The sequence below is a fragment of the Marmota marmota genome, unplaced genomic scaffold (genome assembly GCF_001458135.2).
Source record: "Marmota marmota marmota unplaced genomic scaffold, marMar, whole genome shotgun sequence".
NCBI lineage: Eukaryota > Metazoa > Chordata > Mammalia > Rodentia > Sciuridae > Marmota > Marmota marmota.
Window position 1 is genome coordinate 5245136 of NW_025999961.1, and position 24716 is coordinate 5269851.

Here is a 24716-nt window from a genome sequence, read left to right on the forward strand (position 1 = left end):
CTTCTATTTAACCTGTCCATTTGTATTGTAATCTCATTTATTATATATATATATATTTTTACTTCTAACAATTTATTTTCTAAATTTTCTGTCATTTTATGATCTCTTATTCCTGATTCAGATCTTTAATGTGATCTTTTATTGCTTTAAGCATATGTCACTCACTTATTTCATAATTTATGCTGGATAATTCTAGTGGTCTGGGTCTTATGTGAGTCTGTATTGGTAGGGTTCCTTCCAGCTCTTAGTTACATATTATTTCCTTGTGTGATTTTTACTTTTATTATAAGATGTTGGTTATGAAATTTCACATTAAAGTTTTCTTCAGGCCTTAGATGGTTGGCACATTCTAAGAGAATTGACCGTTGCTGGGTCAGTTTAAAATAAATTATTGGTTTAGTTTTTGTTTTGTTTTGACTATGTGGGCAGCATGAGGACTAGTGTGGATATAAACTCTCAGGAGTAATAATTTACCATGCCTGAAGTTGAAAGTCAAAGCAGGAAAGTTTTCTGACTATGTACCCAAATATTTTTAGTTCACCCTTTCACTTAAGAGCCAATCTTTTAGGGTTCTGGCCTTATATGGAGGTCTCCAGTAATAAATATCTCCAACTGCCCACCCTAAGCGTTGCCTCCAGTATTCAAGTGCCCTGTAAACCTAAAATCTAGATTATTTAATTTCCACATCTAGATTAATATTTTTGGTAATTTTTAGCCTTACTTTCTTACCAACTTAAGGATATACTTAAAACTTTTTAAAATAGTTTATCCATGGTTTTAGAAGTTTTATAGAGGTAAGGGATTTTCAGCTGTTAGGCGTTGAGAAAACATCATTCCAGCTCTTTCTGGTCAAATCCTCCTTAAACTGTATGTTCATCCATACAGAACTACCTCCATTCCTTGAAAGCCCTGGGTTTTCCTTAACTGCCAGAATTTTTCACATGGTGATTCCTCTGCTTTATCATTCCTACTTGTCATTCAGGTTTCAGTTTAAATATCACTTCATATCTATTCTGTGACAAAGTCCTTTTTAAGATTATATTGTAGTTTCTTGTTTACTTATCTCTACCCTCCTCCATTATAAGCTTTCTATGGAAATTTTTATTTACTCAGCAGTACACATAGTAGCCACTCAATATATAAATGAATAAAACTTCATATTCCTGTATATTACAGCCAATAAATCATTCATTTCCTGTATTAAATTCATTTCCTGAAATACAAAATGTAGCAGCATCCTTCTTTATTATAATTTTTCATTTTGAAACATTTTAAACTCCAAAAATATTTCAAAACTATACAGAGTTTCTGTGTACCTTTCACCCAACATATCATCTTTTATAAATGCAAAATAAACTTACAAGTAAGAACAGAAATCCTCAGAGAGGGAAAAAAAAACTAGAAGTGAAGTAAAGCAATAAACTAACAACAACTTTCCAGATTTTAATTGAAAGTAAGAATGATAAATATATAAAAGAACAATTAATTGTGTTTGAAAGATATATTTAAGGCAGATATCAAGAAAAAATATATAACTTTTGGAAGTGAAAAATACAGTCATTATTTTTAAAATTCAATAATAGGATTAAACAGCAGACTTGATGCAGCTGAAGAGAAAATCGGCTATCTGAAATTCAAAGCTGTGAAAATTACTTCCCATCCTGCTTGAGTGTTTCTCAGAGGCATGTGATGGGAGAGAAAAGTTCTTCAAATTTTGAATACAATAAAATCAAGAGATAGAAAATAGGAAGATCAAGTTGAAACAAGAAGGTCAGAATAGGAAACTTTATTAACAACAACTATGGATTCCAGGAGGAGAGGCAAAATTGGGGCAGATGAACATTGAGAATTTTCTGAAATTGTTTAAAATCTAAAATCTTATGTTGAAGAAAAACAATTCAATGTAGATTACAAAAGTGAATAGAATAATGGGAGATAGGAAGTAGCTGAACCATTTTAGATAACATTTAAGCCACCTGTCAATCTTCTGTCATTCTCACAAGAGTGGAAATGACAGAGAACATGTAGTTCCCTCCCTAGAAGCTAAAACAAACTGATCCTTTTGGGTAATAAGTAAATAAGCTGAAGTGTTCTGAGTGGAATAGTTTTCATTGCTTTCCTTGAGTGGCTCAAATTATAACCACTCCAGCTGCCAAAACTTGGATTTGCCTGTAATAGATGAAACCATCAGTTACCCTGCCCAAGGTAATGAGTACTAGATATTGTCCCACACATAGAGAATAATAGTCTCAACTCTGAAGAAATGGGCTTTACCTCTCATTTCGGTATTGCCTAGTGTAGTCTGCAGACCATGGCAAAACTAGTAAGTACAGTTTGAACTGAGAATCTAATGATTGCTTTATTAATTCTTATCCACTAGCCACAGTGGCATTTATTGTGAGTGCATGTATTTTGCCACAAATGTAGAAATGCTGCTGTGTAGATTTTGAACATACCAAAAAAGCTCAGTCTCATATTTGTTTTCCAGAACGTTTGTCAGACGCTGTGGTGCTCAGTAAAAGGCTTTTGTCGCTCTAAACTGGATGCTGCTGCAGATGGGACAAGATGTGGTGAGAAGAAGGTGATGTGTGAGGCTGAGGAAGGAAAGTGGGAGGGCAGTGGGCCCTGAGTTCTTGAAGAAAGCTGGGGAGAAGGCCCTGGAAAGGGTGAGGCTCTCTCTGGGTGAAGGACAGTGAATGAAGGTCACATAGACCAGCCAGAGGAAAGGGTTCTGTCCCTTCTTTCCCTGATAAACCTCTGGATTTGGACAACAGCATCTGCTGAACCTATTATCAACCATTCTTTTGTTTTGACATTTTCCCCCTCCATATGGAAGATTGGAAAGGACAGCCCAGTGGATTTTTCTTTCCAAAAAAAGTCAGATTTTGTCCACTTATAATCTTCTTTCACATTATCTGACATGACTATTTTTTCCTGAAGTTCTGCCCACTTTAGTAGGCAGGAAGGTCATATATCCAGGAACTCAGAAAACATTAGCTATTCTCCAGGCTGCCTGAGAACAGGATAATTCCTGCTGCACAAGTTAACCACTTGGATCTGATATGGGTTTAGGGCTTAGGAGTTTAGCTTTCATGCAGCCTGAGTGTGGCACGACCCGTCACTGAGATAAATAGAACCTGGTCAAAATACACAGTGATCAGAAAGAATGAGGAAAAAAGAGTCCAGCATATAGAACATGCCTCCATCCTTCAAAAATATGACCATTTCTAACAACCAAGCTGCACTTCCTTTTGTTTTAATGTGTACATGTTCACTCTCCTAAACTGAGAGTTGTGGAAAAATTGTGTTGACGAGGGAGAGAGTAGATATTTTCTGAGTCACTTGAAAGGTTAAAATTGCAAACAATGGCTAGGAAAAAAAAAGCAGCTATTTTCCCCCTTGAGCTAATAAATTACTTCCTACAACTTGTGTTTTGGAAAATGAAGTGAACTTTTATGCTGGGGAGTGTTCTGCTGCAGGCATAAATACCCACAGAAGCTGTAACAAAGTGCTACTCTAATGCCAGCCATGAACTGTTAGGACCTGCACCAGAAAGTAAATCAACAGCTATATCATTAGCATACTAATTGACATGATGCATAGAGGAAGTGATATGTTGGTTTACATTCTAGCATGCAATCGGCCAACCAGGCTTTGAGTAGCACCGCTGTAGTGACTCTGAAAAGGCACCATACAGTTCCCTTCCATTCCTGAAACTGGTTTTGAAAACCAAGACTCTGGGAAAACTCTTTTATAAGTCCTTCTTTGTTTGCTATCTTAAGTGTGACTGCAGAAAACCTACTTGCTCTGGGAGGATTGGGTGTAGACTTGGGTGTAGACTTCTAGGGTTCTGGGCTTGGCTTGCTAAGATCCTTCCTGACATTTGCATCTCGTCTCTTCCCTTTGCAGTGGTGCATGGCGGGCAAGTGCATCACAGTGGGGAAGAAACCAGAGAGCATCCCTGGAGGCTGGGGCCGCTGGTCACCCTGGTCCCACTGTTCCAGAACCTGTGGGGCTGGAGCCCAGAGTGCAGAAAGGCTCTGCAACAACCCTGAGTAAGCCTGGCCAGATCCACCTCCTTCCCTGCCTTCCACAAGCACTGAGAGGCCAGTGTCGAATGGCAGGACTTCAGTGACCCCAAGCCTCCTTGGGAAATTAAATGGGTTCCTAAAGACAAATGGAGCCTGAAGGTTCACAGAGGGTGAAAAAAGAGTGATTCTGTTTTGTTTGGGCTTGGCAGTTGATTCTCAATAACACTTAGATAAGTAAGCTAATTCCATCATTTGGAGAAATAAAGCAAATTTCTTTTCAAGGCACAACCTATGTGGCATACTCTAGGAAATTATGCAATTAAATCCTTCCACATAACTCCACTCTATCAGTAAGAGATTAGTTATGCATAATATTCATGGTAGGATCGTAGCTACTTTCAATCATAATGAATGTACAGTTTTATGAAGATATTATTTTTCCCTTAGGTAACTAATAAAATAGGTAAGCACATTGTAAATTATTTTATGGAAAGATACTATAAACTTTATAGGAGCCTGTTAAGGATTCCATAGAAATTACTTCACCAGCAGTTTTTTTTTAATTGAATTGCTTGATTTTTCATGTATTTAAACTTCAAGCCTCACTCTCCTTCCTTCCTTTCCTTCCTTCTGCTGCAGCCTGACACCTCATTGTCACCACGTCTTGTTCCATCTGCAGTGGGGTCCAGTTACCCTACTGGAGAGTACACGTGATGGATAGATATTGCCCCACACATAAGGATGACAATCTCAGCATTGAGAAATATCTATCCTCTCATTTCCTTATTGCCTAAAATGGCCTACAGACCATTGCTTATGAATGAGGACAAAAACTAAGTATGTGTAAGGAACAGATAAGTCACATTAAGAAAAGTGGGGGGGCTGGGGTTGTGGCTCAGTGGTAGAGCGCTCGCCTCGCACATGCAAGGCCCTGGGTTCCATCCTCAGCACCACATAAATATAAATAAATAAAATAAAGTTAAAAAAAAGAAAAGTGGGGAGAGCAGTATAGAAAATCTCATGAACATTCAAAAGAGCCAAGTACAGCAGAGCCACATAAGAATTATAAACACAGTGAGAACTTGAGAGTCAACCAGACCTCCGCCCCGCAGGCTGCATGGTCAACCTGTACAGGACCATGATAAGAGCATGGGCTATGGATTAAATCAAACAAGGGTCCAAATCCTGACTCTGCCACTACCCTGGACACTTGGGAAGATGTCCTACTTTTATGTGCTTTTATCATGATGTCATCGAACTGCCTTTGTCCTGAGAATATCTTCAGAAACTCTCCTTTCATTAATCCTTTCCAACCAGCCTTAACTTCCATGGCTCTCTCTCTTTCCATGGCTCTCTCTTTCCATGGCTCACTCTCTCTTCTAAAAACCCCACCATACTCATAGTCAGGGATACATTGTTGCCACCTTAAATTATCTCACTTCTTTGGTTATTTTTTTCTTAACAAAATTATAAATTTCCAGGAAGTATAGAACATGGCTTGACCCTCTTTCCTGCCCTCTTGTCCCCAAGCATGATGTTGAGCACATGGTAGTATATAAATACTGATAGATTATTATTCACAATAACCGAAAAATGCTATCATTTACTGAGTTCTTACTTTGTGACAAGAGTTGCTTTATTAGAGTAACTTTATGTGTATTGTCTCATTCAGTCCTTTCAACTCATGAGATATAAAATTTCATGCTCATTTCACAAATTTATAAAAAAAAAAAAAACAGGTTCAGAGATATAAAATAACTTGTTCAGGACCATCTAACTACTAAAGGTAAAGCCAAATTCCAACTCCAGGCTGTTGGCCCTATTTTGCTGCACTATAATAGTAGTCACAATTCCTCATTCAGATGCTGAAACCTGGAGGCAAAAAGGTATATGTGGATCACCTTAGAGTCTTCTGGAAGGATACATGGTTCCTCCAGTTCCTTGGAAGCAATTCCATGATATTCCTCCCTTCTTCTCTTTTGAGTGATCCTAATAGAGAGATTGTCATGCTCAAGTGTATTGAAAAGGAAATTTAAAAATTGAGAATGTATTCTAAAGTAAGAGTAATGAATTCATTTATTGAATGCTTATTAAAAACTCAACTATGCTCAAGGTACTGTTTAGATACCTTACAGTACATAGAACTTAGGTTTGGTAATTTAAAAAAAAATTATGTTTAGGTACAAGTTAAGGAAGTGCATACAGTTGGTACATGAAGTGTCACTAAAGAGAGGAGACAGAAAATAACTTCTGGTTGGAATTCAGGAAGGATTTATGATGGAGGTGACCTTTAATTTGTCCCTAAAAAAATGGAAAGGATGTCGACATGGAAAGACTTAAGATAAAGGAATTCTATCCAGAGGCACAGGAAAAAAAAAATAATAAATAAGACAGCTTGTACCATTGGAGCAGTGTAGGAAATAAAGTTGTTAAATAGAGTTGAGACAGGTTCATAACGGCCTGGATAATCAAGCTCAAAAGATTGTAATTGATTCTGAGGCTATAAGGTCCACTGAATGCTTTTTAAACAGGAAGCTAGGATAATTAAGGTGACCTAAAAGTGTCTTCAGATAATAGTGTATAGTGTGGATTGAATGAGGAGAAAGTGAGGAAAGGGAGACATAAATGGAGGTAAGAGTCCAGCTGGTTTGGTAACTGGGATTCAGGAAGAGGTAGCAAATATAAATACAATTGATTCCCAAACAATTGATTGACTATTGTCCTAGGAAGGCAACAGTTGAAAGATTCTGAATACTCTGACCACTGTTAACTTTCTAAATAGGAAATAGAGAAGGATCAGATTTTGGAAAAAAAAAATGATGTATCCTTTTGCAGCATATATTTTCCCTTGGGGGTATACAGTTGAAAAAGTATTGCAAAGTAGGCAACTATACACATAGCACTAAAGTGCTGTGTATATAGCATAGAATGCAACACACACAAAAACACAACTTGGAAGGGTTTTAAAAGGTGAGTTTTTAGGGCACAAAGAGAAATAGTTTGGCCAGGAACAATGTTGTATGGTCAGATGGCAGGGAATTTTTTTTTAAAGGATAATATTGGCCTTTTGGGAAACTAAAAGAACAGCTGTCTGTTTCACTTGTAGACCAAAGTTTGGAGGTAAATACTGCACTGGAGAAAGAAAGCGATATCGCTTGTGCAACGTCCACCCCTGTCGCCCAGATGCACCAACATTTCGGCAGATGCAATGCAGTGAATTTGACACCGTTCCCTACAAGAATGAATTCTACCACTGGTTTCCAGTTTTTAATTCAGGTAAGAAACTGTAACAGTATATCTCAAATCTTAGGCCACATTTTTATTTCACATTTTCTCTAAGTTGAACAAAGAGATATGTACCATCAGGAGTTTTGTGTTTTGGAAGAAACACTGACCTGGTGAAATTGATCAGTAAATGTTAAAGGCTCAGTATATGTCCAATTCTGCTCTGTGGGAGATGAATAAGACATTTGTCAAACACAGTGACTCGCTTCAAAACAGCTGAGGTGCATCGGAGCACCTACATGGGGCACGTGGGCATTCAGCTACTAATTGCTTATTGATGGGCATGTGAAACTGAGTGTAGTTTCAGCAGAAATTCAGAACACAAGGTCATTGTGGGTTTGGAGTATTTCAAAGAAGGCTCCCAAGGAAATAGTCGATGATTCTTAGCATGAGTAATTTTTCTACTGAAAAAATAAAAAGGGAAGGCATTCAAAATAGAGTCATTCGAAATGGGAAGAGACTAGCACAAAGAAAGGCAAGATAACAGGAATGGCTTCATTAGAAATGAGAGAGACCCAGCCTTGGGCCAGAAACCAATGCTTCATAGGCACAGAGCAGTTATGAGAAGGTTCAAAAGCAAAATCAAATGTCTAAAGGATGCACATCAGGAAATGGGGAGAATCAAGTTGGAGAACACAACAGCAGCTTTGGCAAAACTTCCAGTGAGAACCATTGCCCATTCTTTCCTGAAAATGAACCAGGATTAATGATGATTAGCTATAGATTTACATCAGAAGGCATTTTATCAGTGCTCTTTGTTGTGATTTGAGTGGGAAACAAAAAGGCTTTCCGAGGCTAAGGAGATTCCAGGCAAAGTGGTTAAAATTAACTACTTAAATTTTTCATGACTTTTAACTCCTGAAAGTCTTGTGATAAGACATAAGAAGAATCATAGATTGGAGAATAACATCTTTGGCCTGTTAACACAACGATGTTGTCAGTAACTTTAGGAAGACTCTGTGGCGCTTTGCCCATGATGAGTCACCCAAATACCCTGATGGCTAGTTGTTGTCAAGGGCAACAGCTACTCCTTATCCCTAACTGTTTAGCATCATTCATGTTCTGTGGCCGTCAGCATTTGGTTATTGGTAGAGTTGAACTTCCTTGTCTAGGCATCTGAATACAGGAAACTCATTTGTGTATTCATGTGGATTTCATGCTAATGATGAAAGGTGCATTCAGTTGGTATTATCTATGCCTGTATCTTACACATTCTCTATTTTGTTGAATCAAAGCAGAGCATTTGGATTAGTGGTTTTAGGGACCCTGAATAAGTAGCCTTCCATGACTAAAATAGATAACCTCCCCCGTGGTATAACAGGTCCTTATTCTTGGTCTTTTCCTACCACAGATATAAGGTTGAACTTGTGTGATCTTAACTGATGGCTCAAGTATAACTGGACTTAGAATGAAAAAAATTCATTCAGCTTTGCTTTTCATTTATTTACAAGTTTTGTTATGTGCCTACCTTTTAGTCTAGTGTAGCTGTCAATACTAAGCAATGATAGGCATAAGGGTAAACATCTGCTTCATTCATTTTGGAATGATTGATTGATTGATTGGTTTAATTTGCTCCCTACTGAGTTCACTGTCTCTCCAGGGTATAAACAGCCATCCTCTATCCTGGTGATTTCTGTACAGCTCCTGTGCTATTGTCAGGTGCGGTGACTTACCTACTAACAAAGAGTACCTACCACCTTGACCAACACACATGAAATGCATCAAAACTCTTCCTTAACTAAACAAATATTTTTATACACTTTAGTAAGTTTGATTTTTTGCTTCTAATGACCATTTCTTAATTTTAAAATATTGAACTATCTTGTTTCAGCAGAATTGAAAATGAAACCTTTGATTAAGTTCATGCAGTTACCTGAGCTTCCTTTGAAAAGACTAATTACAGGATGAGGGTGAGAGTTTACCAGTAAATTGATTTTAGTGCTTTCACGTTACCTAATTATAAATGGACGTGAAAGCTCTTGAAAACCAGAGGGACACACACACAAAAAAAACATATTTCTGCATTTAACCTCATTTTTATTTATCTATAGAGATTCTTTCTTGGGCCTCTGATATGCTGTGCTCCTAACATTATGGTAACTCCTTTGAAAACCAGAGTTGTCATCCCTGAATATTTTCTATTTAACCTTTGAGTCACTTAGAAAATTGAGGTGTTTTTTCCCCCCTCTTTCCTAGTCCCTTGGGGAAGAGAAAAAGAGACAAGTAACATCTTGCTCTCCCACCCTGCACTCATTTGGAAGTCTCAGAGCCTCTGGCCACAGCCCCACTGCTGAGTATTTGACTTCTCTGTGCCCCTTCATGCTTTCCGTTCTCCTTTACCCATTTGCTACCCACAGGGATTCTGATGGTTCTTGGCACCCAGGGAATGGTGTCAGCCTGCAACTGTTTATGCCTCAATGTGTTCNGCAGAATTGAAAATGAAACCTTTGATTAAGTTCATGCAGTTACCTGAGCTTCCTTTGAAAAGACTAATTACAGGATGAGGGTGAGAGTTTACCAGTAAATTGATTTTAGTGACTTTCACGTTAACCTAATTATAAATGGACGTGAAAGCTAACTTAGAAACCAGAGGACACACACACGAAAAAAAAAAAAAAAACTCATGGCTCAGACAAAAGGATGTCAGGTAAACAATATGAGGACAATGAAAATAATCAAAGCTATAGAAATGCTCGATTCTATGAGGTTGACTTTTGAGACACAATCTCTGATGCTCATGATGATCACTGAGAATTAAATGCCACCCTTACCTCCTTTTGCAGAACCCTGCGTCACAGGCCAATGTAACAATATCTGCAGTTTCCTCAGAACACCATGAAAGAAAGAGGCCAGAGGAGGGGTTGGCGTAGCAGGACAGGCAACCTTACAAAATGTTTAAGTAGCCCTGAACCTTCAATTTGCAATGCCTTATTTAAGCATAAGGTTCTCTCTGGCCTTAGGCACAGCTGTGCTCTGAGGCAGTAAGCTGTGGATTATTACCAGATAGTTCAAGGATTCCTTAGGCTGCTGCACTTATATGAGACTGACATTTTTGTTTCTTATGTGCAGCATGCTTTTTTCAACCTGGTTAGCCTTGAAGGAGGTACTAGTCCCATACTTGAGAAACAGGGTGGGACTCTCTTTATGAAAAAGTGTCATCATTATCACATAAAGGAGACTATTTAGTTTTCTTGTTTGAGAGCTACAGCATTGTGCTTAAAATGAATATATGTGTCTTATAAAAATGCAAGCATACATAATAGAATAAAATAAAAGTGAATTCTTACTGTCCCACCATACTTCATCTATTCTTCAGAGGTTAGTGTTGTTAATGACAGGTTTTTTGCACAAGAATAAAATCTTCTTTGCTGATTCTGCATCTTTCTTGCCTCTCTGAGCAAGATCCTGGCACTGGGTTTGTCTCACTGCCTTCAGGGCCCACAGAGAATTCTATTAATTTATTTGTCCACTTGTGTCCAGATAAGCATTTCATTGTCACCATGAATGTCCTTGACCTCTATCACTAAGGTTAATGCTCATTTTTTGACTGCCTGAGTTGATAATCTCTCAATATTTAAAAATCCCTTTGCTGCTTGATCCAGAATTTTCTCCCTATCAGTGTTGATCATTGTCACATCAGTTAATTCATAAAGATGAACTAAGAGCCTCTTCTAAGAGTAATGTTCTGCTAGTAATCACTGGGAGAGGTGAATGGTAACAGCCACACACTTTCCAACAGTCCCTTGCACAGTTTAGAGACTTGGGAGTCTTGGGCAAGGTTTAATAGTCAGGGATGGATTTGTATTTCTCTGTATCTAACTCCAACACTCTGAGGAAAATTTCTGTGCTTTTTCCTGCCTCTACTGAGCTTTTGAGTCCTCACCATTCTGTTATGACTCTTCCTTCTCAGACTGTGCTGTTTGGTAGTAGCTAATCAATGCTCAAATGACTTGAGTGTCCTTGAGGACATTACAGTATGATTGAGGAGTTTGTAAAATTGAAGTCTTGGAATTGTAGACCTGAGAGGACTGCAGTAGTTATTGTACAACTGGAACACCTTTGAATGAGATCTATAGTCATAGTAAAAGAAAGTTATGGAACCATCTACTATCAGAGCAAGACCTCGTATTCTTTATGATAAACTGACACAATACCAGTTAGTTAGAAGACAGTAAAACAAAGTATGAATTTAATGCTGAATTAATTAATAATGACATAATGGAATAATCTGAAGGGAAAGAGAGTATTTCGGGAAGTTCTTTTGTTTCTGTTTTGACTGGAGTAACAATTAAGCCAGGGTTACAAGTCTGTTGACTATTTGGGAAGATTGGAAAGACAGAGGCACAGAATGCCAAGGCTACCTTTAGAATTCCTCCAGTTAATGATGCACAAGTAAAACCAAAGCTGCCATTTATTGATCACTTACTCTATATAGCATAATGCTGAGTGCTTGACATATAATATCTGTCTCATTTCTCACAATTTACCTCCAAGGCAGATATTATTACTTGTTTTCTTTAGATGAGGAAACTGAGTCATAGAAAGATAAAGTCACTTCTTCAAGGGATAGTCATGAACTAAAATGTTTAAATCTGTTTCTGTAGAAGTGAATACTTCAGCATCTAGTATTTTCCCCCATGAGAAAATATACTCTGAATTAAAGCAGAGCTATCCAGTTAGTGTGCTACCCAGTTTCCTTTTGTATTGGTGTTGTAATTCAGCATTGCCTAATGTGGTGGAAAGTGGTCAGTTTAATGATCTCATCAAAGACATTTTTCTGTTGTTAAAGAAAATGTTGTGTCTGTACACTAGGGGTTTGTAGTGTGGGATCTGAAACAAAGCACCATGGTGGTTTAATCTGCCACTCGTACTGGGAGAGCTTGGTAAGATTTTAGTATCTATGGCTAAACTTTCTCACCTATGAAATAGGTAATAAAATAACTAACTGCATAGGACAGTTGTGATTCTTAAAATAAGATAATCACTGTCGAGCAAAACAAAACCTGGGAAACAATGTTCAAATAATATATTGGCTATTATTTTACCAAGCCAAATTCCTTTGAATTCACTGTATTAACAAGACTAGCTGAAGTCTCTGGATAGTTTTATACTTTGGGGAGTGGGTCAAACAGTACAAATTCACGAAACTGAGACAAACATGGGAACTTCATCATTCTGGAATTCGACGCAGTACCTGGCGTGGACGGAAGATCCAATTATAATCACAAGTGCCTTCTTAAATTTTGTATAAGTGCCCCCTCATCCTGGCCCTTCCCAGCAGTTTTGAAATGGATAAATTTTTAAAGAAAAGCTCCAGAATTATTCAGGCTGCTTTCCTAAATCTGAATTCTGAAGCTTATATTAAAGTCTTAATGAAATAATTCCTTGGATTCAACACTCGATGGATGGTCTCATTGCTGGAAGAAGAATTGCTCCCTGGTGACTCCATGTAGGTGTTTAGTTTTAGCAGTGACAAGGTTATCACACTACCATGAAAGAAGTGCTCCAATTTATCCTCAGAGTCTTTTGGCCCTTTGCCCTGGCACTTTGTCCAGTGGTCTCTTCAACACATTTTGACTTCACCCCACCTTCTCAGACAACCAATTCACTGCACATTATATAAAATTGGTTGGCATTCATTATTTGTTTTGTGCTTTAACACATGTTAACCTCAAGTTCATCCAGAGTCTCGGTGTTCAGAGCATTTGCTCTTAGTTATGTTTGTATGATTTTTGCAGTTTTATTTCCTGGAGAAAGGATGCCAGACTACAAGGCTAACCTAATCTTTCTCTCACTTTAGCACGTCCTTGTGAGCTCTACTGCCGACCCATAGATGGCCAGTTTTCTGAGAGAATGCTGGATGCTGTCATTGATGGTACCCCTTGCTTTGAAGGTGGCAACAGCAGAAATGTCTGTATTAATGGCATATGTAAGGTATTGGGTATGTTTCCTTAATCTACAACTTTATAAAATCATGATCTTTCAAATTCAGAAAGTTACACATTCTAAGCTTACATTTTTGTGGCACTTGCATGTGGTCTGGTTTTTATAAATGGTCTGAGACACAAGAAGACAGACTTCCTGGTGTTCATTACTGTTGAGTTTTTTTGTTTTTGTTTTTGTATCAGGGCACTCGAACACTGAGCCACATCCCGGTCTTATTTTGTACTTTTTAAAATTTAGAGACAGGGTCTCACTGAGCTGCTTAGTGCCTCACTTTTGCTGAGGCTGGATTTGAACTTGCAATCCTCCTGTCTTAGCCTCCTGAACTATTGGGATTACAGGCATGCGCCACCAAACCCAGCTATAGTCAAGTTTCGACCTGAGAAGTTTTCCCTTCTGCTATGCCTTTTATTTCTTGATTTGTTGATCTTCACTGTGGTACTATTTTAAGTTTTGAGTAGAGCCAAGTGGAAGAACCAAATTAAAAGAGGAATTATTAAGAAAAGGCAGCATGGATTATTTCAGGAGCATTAAATTTGAGGGAAAAAATGAAATTATTAATCATTTGTGTAGTGCTTTTCATACAGCATATTAACATTTAATTCTCCATTTATTGTCAACATGAATTTCTTGGAGAGATCGTATAATGTGTAGTTGTAATCCAGGCTTTTGATTCTATGTAATTTTTTCCACACCCACACCATAAATCAACTCCATCTTTTTATAAATTCTTTAGACCTGGTTTGTTAATGCTTTTGAGTATAAAATCATTAAAGGATTCTTTGTCATTGCTTGCAATTTGTTTTGGCTACAAGGAATAAAGCAACAAATCTTGTGATCCAATACCCAAACATGAATCTCAGTTTAAAGAGAAGTTGTCTTTTAATTCATCAAAAGAACAGTAATCTAATTAACTGTTAAATAAACCATAATGGTTTAGCACTGGAGTACTAGACTAGGAACTCAATACCATCATTTTATCAGTTGTGCAACCCTGTACATCTTTCTAAAACTCAGTTTTCTGTGATAAAATTGGGCTATTAATGTAACTACTTTACAGGAATTGTCAAAAAGGGTAAATAACAGATGACCTAGCATATAATAAACTCAGTACATTTTGTTTTTGCAAAAATTTATCATAATTTTTTTTTCCACTGGAGAAAATGGACCCTGTGAAAACCTCTTACCCCAAAATCTCCATCACCCTGGGAATAAGCATTTATCTCCTTGAAGGTGCTTTTTCGTTCATTAGCATGGTGACCAAAACCCAAGAGGCAAGAGGATAAAGCCTGGGAACAGGCATGGGAGAGCTGAGAGCAAGCCATAAGCAGACTCCAGATTTGAAAAGCTCAGGTGAAGTTTTCTTTTAAACCAACTAATACCATTGTAGCTACTAAGAGCCCAAATTAATGTATTTGAATTAGGTCTATTTCAGAGAGTGAGAGAAGAGGATTATCAGATAATTTAACCACAAGTTGCCCCACCCTGTCTAAAGCAGTGGCTCTCGATTCTGGTTATATCTTAGAATCACCTGGGAAGCTTTTAAAAATTATTAATTTCTAAGCTCCATGTCAAAGTTATTAATTCAAAATCTCTGGGACTTGGGGTCCAGACATAGATATTTTAAAATGTCCCCAAGTGAGTAGCATATCCAGCTACGGATGAAAACTATAGATACTGAGAAATTAAAGTGATGCTAAAATTATCTTTTAGATCTAAGTAATTTTGCATGTATAGAGACAGCATTTTTAGCTTGCATTAGAAAACAATGCTTTGAACAAAATATATGGTGGGGTTAAAATAAATTGGAGAGAGGAGGATAGCTAGTTACTTCCAGAACAGATTCAGTCTAATTAGGTCTTGGTAAATTTCCTTTATAGTAGAATCTGAAAATCTGACATGCCAACATGTTGGCATGTACCATAATTTCAACATAGACAGTGGAATACATTAATTATGCAACCACATTAATCCTTAATCTCTATTAAAATCAATTAATTGAATTTAATAAACTAAGGCAGATTCTTTCAGTTTGCCTTCTTTTTACTTGGAGCCAGTTAAAGCATTATATAAGCTAAAACTGCCCACTTTCTGTCTGTATTACACAGAGTTAAGTGTTTAAATCCCCAAAATGATGTCAAATCAAATATACTTAATCATATAGATATAGTTTATCTTCCCAATATCCAGGTTGTAGGTATTTTCAGCCTTGTTAGTCTCTTTGTTCATTTATTTCAGGGGTTTTTTTTTCCTTGAGAGGAATTGAACATATATTGAAATTTTTAAAAAAGATATGTTTTCAGAAAAAAATGTATGCAATGTTTAATCCATCTTCTTCATTAATATGAAAAAGTATTTGCATATATTAATGTATTCAACTGTCTATGTTGAAATTATGGTATTTGCCAACATGTTGGCATATCAAATTTTCAGATTCTACTATAAAGTTAATTTACCAAGACCTGAATAGAACTGAATCTGTTCTGGAAGTAACTAACTGTCCTCCTCCTACTCCAATTTATTTTTAACATGCCCCCAACTCCAAAGTTTGCTTATCAGAGACACAAATTTACACTGTGATTTTTCAGAATATCTACTGTGATGATCACAAGTATTACATGGAATAAACTTTTAAAAATGTGAGCAGATGCTCCCTCTCTCCCCCTCTCTCAGCTCTGAATCTCACTGCACTACCTACTCTCTCAAGCCCCATGCTCCTCTTCCAGCTCTCTCCCTTCTTTCTTTGACTTCAGCTTCTTTTCTCCCAGTCAGCTTATCCTGGCCTTCATTTCCCTGTGAACAGCCCAGATGTCCTGTTCTGTCAAATCATCTGCTTTCTAGACTTCTCTTATCCTTCCACCAGCCTCCTACCCTATGCCCCTGGTTCTGGATCCACTCAGCCACACCCTTGTTAAATCTTATCATCAGCCTGCTGTGCACAGCAGGTCATTTGTGATACACTGAACACCTCAAATGCCAAATCCAATCTCTTGCCCCTCAAAGTCCAAGAGTTACTTCAGTCTTAACATTCCTAAATGAAATTTATAGATCATTCCTCATTCCCACTGCAATCTGCTCTCCTTTTCTCCTTTTCAGATTTGTGTGTGTGTGTGTGTGTGTATGTGTGTGTAGTATTGAGGTTTGAACCCAGGGCCTTGTTCATGCTAAGCAAGTGGTCTACCACTGAACTACACCTCCAGCTCTCCTCTCAGACTTTGGCCTAAATACCTTCTGAGACATAATTGTAATTATTACAACTCTGCTTGAAATCCACAGGCAGTTATCAAGAGCCTCCTACACGAAGTCTAAGCTCCTAAACATGATAATCATGGCTCGTGATTAACTACTCCTTTCATGAGCCATGAATGAATGAATGAATAAAATCTTTAGCTTAGGACTGGTGAAGGCAAGAACTCAAATTAGAAGCTTAGTCTCTCAGGCCAATTCCACTAGTCTTTCTGTATGCCATGGCTTCTTCGGGACACCTCATAAACAGATCACCTGTGAGAAATCCATACAGAATGCACCTGCCTCCTTGCCCCCAAACAGCACCTCAATTTGTGTTTGAATTAGCTAAGAGCCAAAAGTTACAGACACAAAAGTAAAAGGTCTTTGTCCTCCCTGGAAGGAAACAAACAAACCACTGCAACCATAAGATGAAATCTAGCATCCAAGGAGCCTGACCTCAAATTCAGTCCCTAGGGACACAGAGATCAGACTGGCCATCCAGGAGTAAATGGTTACAGTTTGGTTGGAGACTCTGGCAAGGAGCCAAGCAGATGGGCTGCAGGCCTTCAGCCAGTGTTCTCAAGTCAGGTGCCGTAAGCATGCCCCGTCCACCAGCATGGGTCAGGGAAGGTCCCCGGTGGAGGCAACTTCTGAGAGTGGACTTTAAGATTCCATATAAACTGACTAACAGAAGATGGTGGATGTCCACTTAAAGACATCCAGTGTGAGAGGCGCAGAAGGGTTGGGTTAGGTCAGTGTGTCTGGGAGCAGCCATGGATGCCATGAGGGACTGGGATGCCACACTAAGGAGTTCAGGTGCTACCTTCATGGAAATGGAGTTCATCAGAGCTAAGCAGACAACATGGTGTTTTGAATGACTTTGGGGAAACCACTGTGCTTCTCTAAATGAGTTCCCCCATCTTAAGTGGGAAAAATAACATGGTGCTAGTTCCCTGGGACTGCCATAGCAAATTACCACAAATAGAGGGACATAAAAGAAATGTTTTGTGTCCCCCAGTCTGGAAGCTGGAAGTCTGAAATCAAGTTGTCAACAGGGCTGTTCTTCCCTCTGAAGGCTTTAGGGAAGCATCCTTCCTCAAATCTTTCTAGCTTCTGGAGGTTTCTGACAATCTTTGTCATTCCCAACTTGTAGTTACCTCACTCCAGTTTATACCTTTCTTCGTCTTTACAATAGCCATATTCCCTCTGTGTATCTCTGTCTCTAAATCTCTTTCTTTAAAGGACACCAGTTATTTGATTTAGAGTCACCCTAATCGAGTATGACTTCCTAGTGACAATCTAGTACCCTGATTTGATGATATCTGCAAAGATCCTGTCTCCAAATAAGATCACATTCACAGGTACTAAGGACTTTGAAATATCTTTTTTGGAGGACACAGTTTAATCTAGGACAAGTACCAACTTTGAAAAAATGTGGTGAGGAAAGCCTTATGCTACTGTTCCATTCACTAAATGGCATTTACCTGTTTTTTCCAACTAAGCGTAGTTCTGACCTGTTTTCACACTTTAAAGTTTCATTGGCTGGGAATAAATCTCACCATAAAACTAGGCATCCTTCCAGTGTCTATCTTTGCTGAGGAACTTAGAAAGAAAGGGTGACATTCCAGGTGGATTAGTTCATGGGGCTAGTTGCTATTTCAGTTCAATCCCTTGAGAATTGTAAAACAAAACAATGTTGACTCTTAAGCAGAGAGAGAGAATTCAAAGAAATTGATATAACTTATCCACTCGCCATTGTGGGGCTGTCCAATCCCCAGAGTCATATCAGAGAAGAGCTAAGCTGAAGTCATTATTCACATTTGGCAGCAGCACCAGCAGAGCCACCCCTAACTCCACAGAAGACAGAAAGACCATTCGGTTGTGGCCTTATTGCCAGTGCATGCTCTAAAAGAGGAGAGTGAAGTCTAGTTCTTTGCTCCTGAGATTTCCTAACGTTTGAAGTGGTTTCCACCTTCACAGACCTTCCGTTATATACTTAATTCACTTTTGGTTGCACTAGGCACAGCTGACTGGGAAAACAAATTGGGTGAGATTTCCACGAGAATCCATTCAATAAGCAGTTGGCATAGCATGTTGAGGACATGTGCATGGTTCCTTCCCCCAACCCTTGCCTCCCAGATGTGCAGGATAATATTGCTGGAGGAACTCAGGGAGAAAGACATGGTTAAGTGCAGTAGATAGAGAAAGGAAGAGGGATGAGAAAAGAAAGACAGTGGAATGAGCCAGACATGACTTTCCTATGTACATATGTAAATACACAACAGTGAACCTCACCATTGTGTACATCCACAAGAAATTAATTTTAAAAAAATAACTAAGGGCAAATGGCAGAAAGATCAATAGAGGGAAGAGGAAGGAGAGGTCTTGGGGTCTTAGAACAAGATATACTCCATGTTTATGTATAATCATGTCAAAATGGATTCTACTGTCATGTGTAACTAAAAAGAATCAATAAAAGAAAAAGAGAGAAAAGAAAGATGTGGATTCTATGGGATGTTATTTTTTTTTTTTTGTCTTTTTGCATGCCTGCCTTTATTCTTTAGGTTTTAATCTATTCTTCCTTGGTAGATTAAAGAAAACACTTTAAAATTAATATATCTCAGTTTCCCTGACTCACTCCAAGTCAGGGAAGGTATGAAAGACATTGGGAATATGATTTGTAAAGGTCAGCTTATTAGAGTGTGCTCAAACTTGACATCAACTTATCACTGGTGAAGGGTTGGCATTTTACTTCTAACCACTCCAGGCATGTGTCTGGAATTTTTTTTCCTTTTCATTTAATTAGCATAATTAAGTTTTGATATTTAAAAAAAAATCTCTTAGGACTTTATTTTCTTTCCTGATTGGGTCAAACAGCACAATCTTTGTGCCTACAGGAAATTAGAGATAGTTAACCTCAGGAATTGAGCTATTTTCTGTCAGTGGGCATTAATTCTGCCTAGCTGATAGAGAGTATGAAGTCTCCGACTAATCTCCCTTTCAGAAGATTGAGGTGACTTTAAAATTAGAAAAAAAAAAAGATTCTTGAGAAGAAAAAGAACCTACTGGGGCACAATTCTCCTTTCCAAACAGGAAAGAAAATTATGTATCAAGGGATACGGTGCAGCTTTCCCCATGCAGCTATGGAAGAAAGCAGGCAGCAGAGAAGTTCAATTGATGCTCCCATGTGCTTCATGACTTTCCGTCTAAGTGTCATGATTATTTGCAACCTGATGCTTCAGGACACCCCAGGTTTCATTACTCCCCTTCTGTAGGCAGGGCTTTTCAAAATGAAAAAGACTCAACCCTGGTGACAGACAAAAGGGAAAGATGATGGTTCAGGAGAACTGCTAGGCAGAACACTGAGAATGGATTGTGTCCACAGCATAGAAACAAAATTCATCTTGGTCCAGGAAGAACTGGTTGTTCCTCCTCTGCAGCTGGAGGGAGGGAGGTCAGGATGGCTGGCTGTGGCCAAGTTTAAAGTGCACTGGAGCTGGGGTCATGGGAAGCTCCAGAGGGTCTAATGATGAGTCTAAGATTTCCTCCCTCCTGGGACTGGCATCTTCTCATCATTAAGCCTCGTTCCTCCTGATGATGGCTGATTAACCCACTGTCCTTAAAGAACCAAGTTGCAGATGGAGTTGTTACATCACTTCTGGGAAATCTTGGTGGAGAGGAGGGAGTATAAGGTTTGCACTTGTGAAGACTTGCTGCTCCACCGACTCCAATTCCAAGACGTTTTTGTAGTTAGGTTTTCTGAACTGTGTTCAGTTCTACCTTTGACCCAGGAAAAATTAGAGATCTCACTCAATGTGTGCCTCCCTCTCTCTCTTCTAAACAAGGATGGTCACCTTCTGAATCCACAGGTTCCATATTCATGGAATCGACCCACCTCAGATGGAGAACTTTTGGAAAAAAAGACTGTGGCTGTATTGAACATACAGACTTTTTTTCTTGTTATTATTCCCTAAACAATACAGTATCATAATTGTTTATATAGCATTTACATTGGTATTATATACTGTGAGTAACCTAGAGATGATTTGAAGTACGTGGATATGCATAGGCTTATGCAAATGCTATACCTTTTATATAAAGGACTTAAGCATCTGCAAATTTTGGTATCTGCTGTCGGTATGGAGGGATGACTGTCCTTCCTTAACCATTGGCTTTATCACTGGTAAATGATTTGGTTCCTCCTCTGACCTCCGTCAGGAGAAGAAAACAAGCATTTGTCTTTGTACTCTTGCAAAGCTACACAGGCTTATGAAGAACCAAAGGGGAAATGAAGTCAAAGGTCTGGGCAGCTCTGTGTCTCCTGCCAGTGTTATTCATCCTGACTTCTCTTCCTTCAGATGGTTGGCTGTGACTACGAGATCGATTCCAATGCCACGGAGGATCGCTGTGGTGTTTGTCTGGGAGACGGCTCTGCCTGCCAGACTGTAAGGAAGATGTTCAAGCAGAAAGAAGGATCTGGTAATAAACAAATAAATAATTGAAGTGGCAGGAGACTTGGAACGGAGGCCACAAAAAATAATTGACAGATTCCTAGGTTTTGTATATTAAAAAAAAAAATAGCTTATAATTTTCAAAAGAATTTGAAACAGACTCTAGCCCTCAGTACAAAGGAGAAAGAGCTCCTGGGCAGTTTTAAGAGGGGTGGTTGATTGCTAAGAAAATACAGAAGGCATCACAGAGACATAGAAGAGAGAGAGAGAGAGAGAGAGAGAGAGAGAGAGAAGGGCTTGCTGGCGGATCATGGGAACAGACATGAAAGTGTGATCTCTGGAAACAGACATCACAAGAGGATCAGGGCTGAAGGTCAATGGCATCAAACAGACCAAGAACTAGGGGAGAAAAGAAACCAAAACTGGTCAAGAAGAAAGCAGACACAGGCAGGTTCTGCCTGGGACAGCAGCAGAGAAGCCAGCAACAGGTCCAAAGGCAGAAGAATTGAGATACCTTTAAGGCCGAAGGAGAAGCAAAGTAGGGTTGCTTCAGCTCTCCCTCATACTCAATTGCTCCTTGTAAGCGAGTAAAGGGGATCCACTCTGTGTTCCCTATGGCTCTCAGAGCAACTCTTCTAACTCTTCTCCCCCACCCTTTCTTTTCACTTTTTTTAAAAACCCTTATTTCATTATTCTTTCCCTGTAACTATCATTTACAAGATTTCTTCTTTTACCAGCTTTTGACTTCTGATAATCCACCCTCACCCCAAATCAGCTATGTCCCTGTGCAGGTTTGCTTTCAGTGAAAATAGTTCTCATGTCCTTTGGCCCCATCAATGAACCCCAGCTTGGGTGTGGGTTTCTTGGGAGAAGGAAATAGGTTAGACTTGGAGACAACTCAGGGTTTCTTATTTGAGCTTCCCCAGATGTACCCTGAGACAAGAATTCAGGACAAATAATTACTTGGGAAATAGGATGTCCTGGGAAATACCAGTAAGGAGTTGAGAAGTGAAAGAGGGAAAGCTGAGAAAGGATGTATCATTGAGCTGTTGCCATTGTGTCAGAAGCCGGTGTAGAACTTGCACATCTTGAGTTTTCCCATCGGAAGGGTAAATTTGCTACCCACAGGGATTCTGATGGTTCTTGGCACCCAGGGAATGGTGTCAGCCTTCAACTGTTTATGCCTCAATGTGTTCCTCAAATCTCCCACCTGTCATGGTCCAGGCTGCCTGGGGTGGGGATTAGGTTATTAAATCTCTGGATTTTGTGGAGATGTCAATGTTGGAAATAGAGAGTCCAGCAAGCTCCACAGCAGGCGGGCCTGAGGGAGAGAGGCAGTCTGCTACCTAGAGACGATGCCATGAACTTACCAAGTAGGATCCCAAGAGTATCCAGTGTGTTCTTCATTTGATGATGTGGCATCTTGCTCCCTAGTAAACATAAATTTGTTTAAATTCTATTCCTGTATCTTAATTGTTGACTACTGAACTACTAAGTTTAAATTTTTAAATGTAATTCAGATCCTTCTCTTTTAGANTCTGACCCTGCCACCCCAGCACACTGTGGAAATTGAATTTTTATTCTGGACTCTGCAGCATCCACTAAGGAAGTCTTGACTCCATAGACCCACAGGACATTTGCGAGATCCTACCTTTGCTCTATGCTTAGTGAGGCTATATCACCATAAAATCCTGGCTATCCCCAGCCCACTATTTAAATGACACAAAAAGTGAGGTAAAATTTTGGGAAATGCAACTAGATTGCATTGGAATAGTTAATTAATGTGAAGTCCAAAGTAAAAAAAAAAGGGGGGGGAACTTAGTTCCCCTCTTTGAAGACATCCTGTATATATTCCGTCTTTTTGTTTACATGCTGTCTTGTATTGCTGCCTTATTTCACCTTATGTTTAATTTTCTCTCTAATGCCATTAACTGAGAGCAGAATTGTCATTTAGTCTTTGCATTACCCTTCTCAATTCCAAACTACTTGTCTGAATCTACAGTAAGTATTCAATAAGTACTCATATAAATGTGTTTAAAAAGTTTCTCTTAAGACTGATTTCATATTCCTTTGGTAATAAAGGAGAAAAAAATCATTAACTATTCTACAGTTATGCTAAGGGAATATCCGAGAAAGAACTTTTCCTCTTTGATGTCCTGCCTACAGTTTGGCTCTGGTGTTGTTACTCCTTGGAAACACAAGCCAGCCTTTTGGGTCAGGGTCCCTTCCCTACTGTGGCCCAAAGCCATAAATTGGTATCATTGCTCCTGTAATGCATGTCTGAAAATATTCTGTTGTCATCTCTCCTCTCCCAACTGTGGTTTCTGTGGTGGGTGGCAGTGGATTATTTCAGGAACTTGATGTTTTAACTCTTATCTCCCTGGTCAAAAGAACATGGCCTTTGCTCTCAGGTATCTGTGACTTGCGATGGATTATTTCCAGAACAAGTATGATTTTGCAGCCAGTCACACAGGGGATTGTGATTGTTTGGACATGGCTTTGATAGTCCAGTGCTTATGCATCAGATCCTCAGAGTCTCACTATCTGTTCATGCCTGTGGCCCCGAGAGAACCCAGTGTGTTTTTTTCTGGGGGAAATAAGCAATCATCAGGCAATACCAGGAATAGTGAAGCTGGAGAACAGGTGGAGACTGGCACTGGGAAATCATGGAAATGCATGGTAAATTTCTCAGAATAATTCAACAGTCCTTCAAACCCTGCATGGCCAGACTGATCCATGGCTTCTCCCTGTGTTCTTTTCCTTTAATACTTACTTTGGCTCACAGCTCTTTTTAACAGAGTCATTTAAAAAGAAATATAAGTGAAAATGTCTGCAATTAAAGTGGCCTTGGTGGTCAAACACTGCTCCTCCTCCCCCTCCTCCTCCTTCTCTCAGGAGACCTTAGGAATGGAGGGTCCCTATTGCCCTGGACTATGAAGGCATGAAATATTAGACAAATTCTTTGATTTATTTCTTATGGGTGCTCTAAGAAAAAATATGATGTGGAATTAAAATAGGCTGGCAGGCAAGTGAGCAGGTTCTATTCTAAATGACCATTGGCCTTGGAAAATTAACCCTTGGACCTCAGCTTCTGAGGCTCCTTCTGACCCTGAGTGAGAATTTTTTTTTAATTGTCTCTCTTCTGATAGCCTCAGGACTGATCATACCTGTGCATATCTGAGAGTTGAAATTGGGCAGAGTTTGAAGGGGAAGGTGTCTGTCTCCCTGGCCTTCATGGATGTCCCAACAGAGCTTCTTTCTCTGTAGAGATCTGTTTAGTAGATTTGAGGCCACGCACCTGATGGTACCATAGTTCTCTTTAATTAGTACCATACTTGAGAAACATAAGCCTCCTTAAGTAGGCTCCCCATAACAGCTTTCATTTTCCACTGTTGGAGAAAAAAAGTAAATGGTATCAGGCATAGTTCCATGGTTACTGTGATTAAAAGTATCCAGAAATGCAAAAACTTGGGCCCAGAATACAGTATCCTATATAGAGATATTAACAACTGCCTGATTTGTTTGTTCGTTCATTCATTTATTCATTCATTCACTCACTCGTTGATTAAGAAATGTTAATTGAGGATCTATTTTGCAGTTGGCCTGGAGGACTCTCCCCACTGCCTCCTCTGTCTTATACCATTGAAGTCACTGACCCAAGACTCTGCTCTGAAACTTGACCCTTAGGCAGGAATTAAACAAGGAGCCTGTTCAGAAGGAAGTTGATGGACATTAAGCTTGTTTTTTTCCAAGAACACAGTGGGCTTATTTCTCAGAT

At 39.0% G+C, this 24716-nt stretch overlaps 1 protein-coding gene across 5 annotated transcripts in view; it reads left to right on the forward strand.

Moving 5' to 3' along the window:
* Adamts12 (ADAM metallopeptidase with thrombospondin type 1 motif 12) overlaps positions 1 to 24716 on the forward strand; it is a 299094-nt gene that overhangs the window by 197489 nt on the left and 76889 nt on the right. For all 5 annotated transcript variants that reach the window (XM_048802926.1, XM_015496380.2, XM_048802927.1 and 2 more), the window contains 5 exons: positions 2489 to 2581; positions 3910 to 4055; positions 7138 to 7307; positions 13117 to 13250; positions 20846 to 20966. In XM_048802926.1, the coding sequence (XP_048658883.1) occupies positions 2489 to 2581; positions 3910 to 4055; positions 7138 to 7307; positions 13117 to 13250; positions 20846 to 20966 (664 nt within the window). The remainder of the gene's footprint in view (positions 1 to 2488; positions 2582 to 3909; positions 4056 to 7137; positions 7308 to 13116; positions 13251 to 20845; positions 20967 to 24716) is intronic.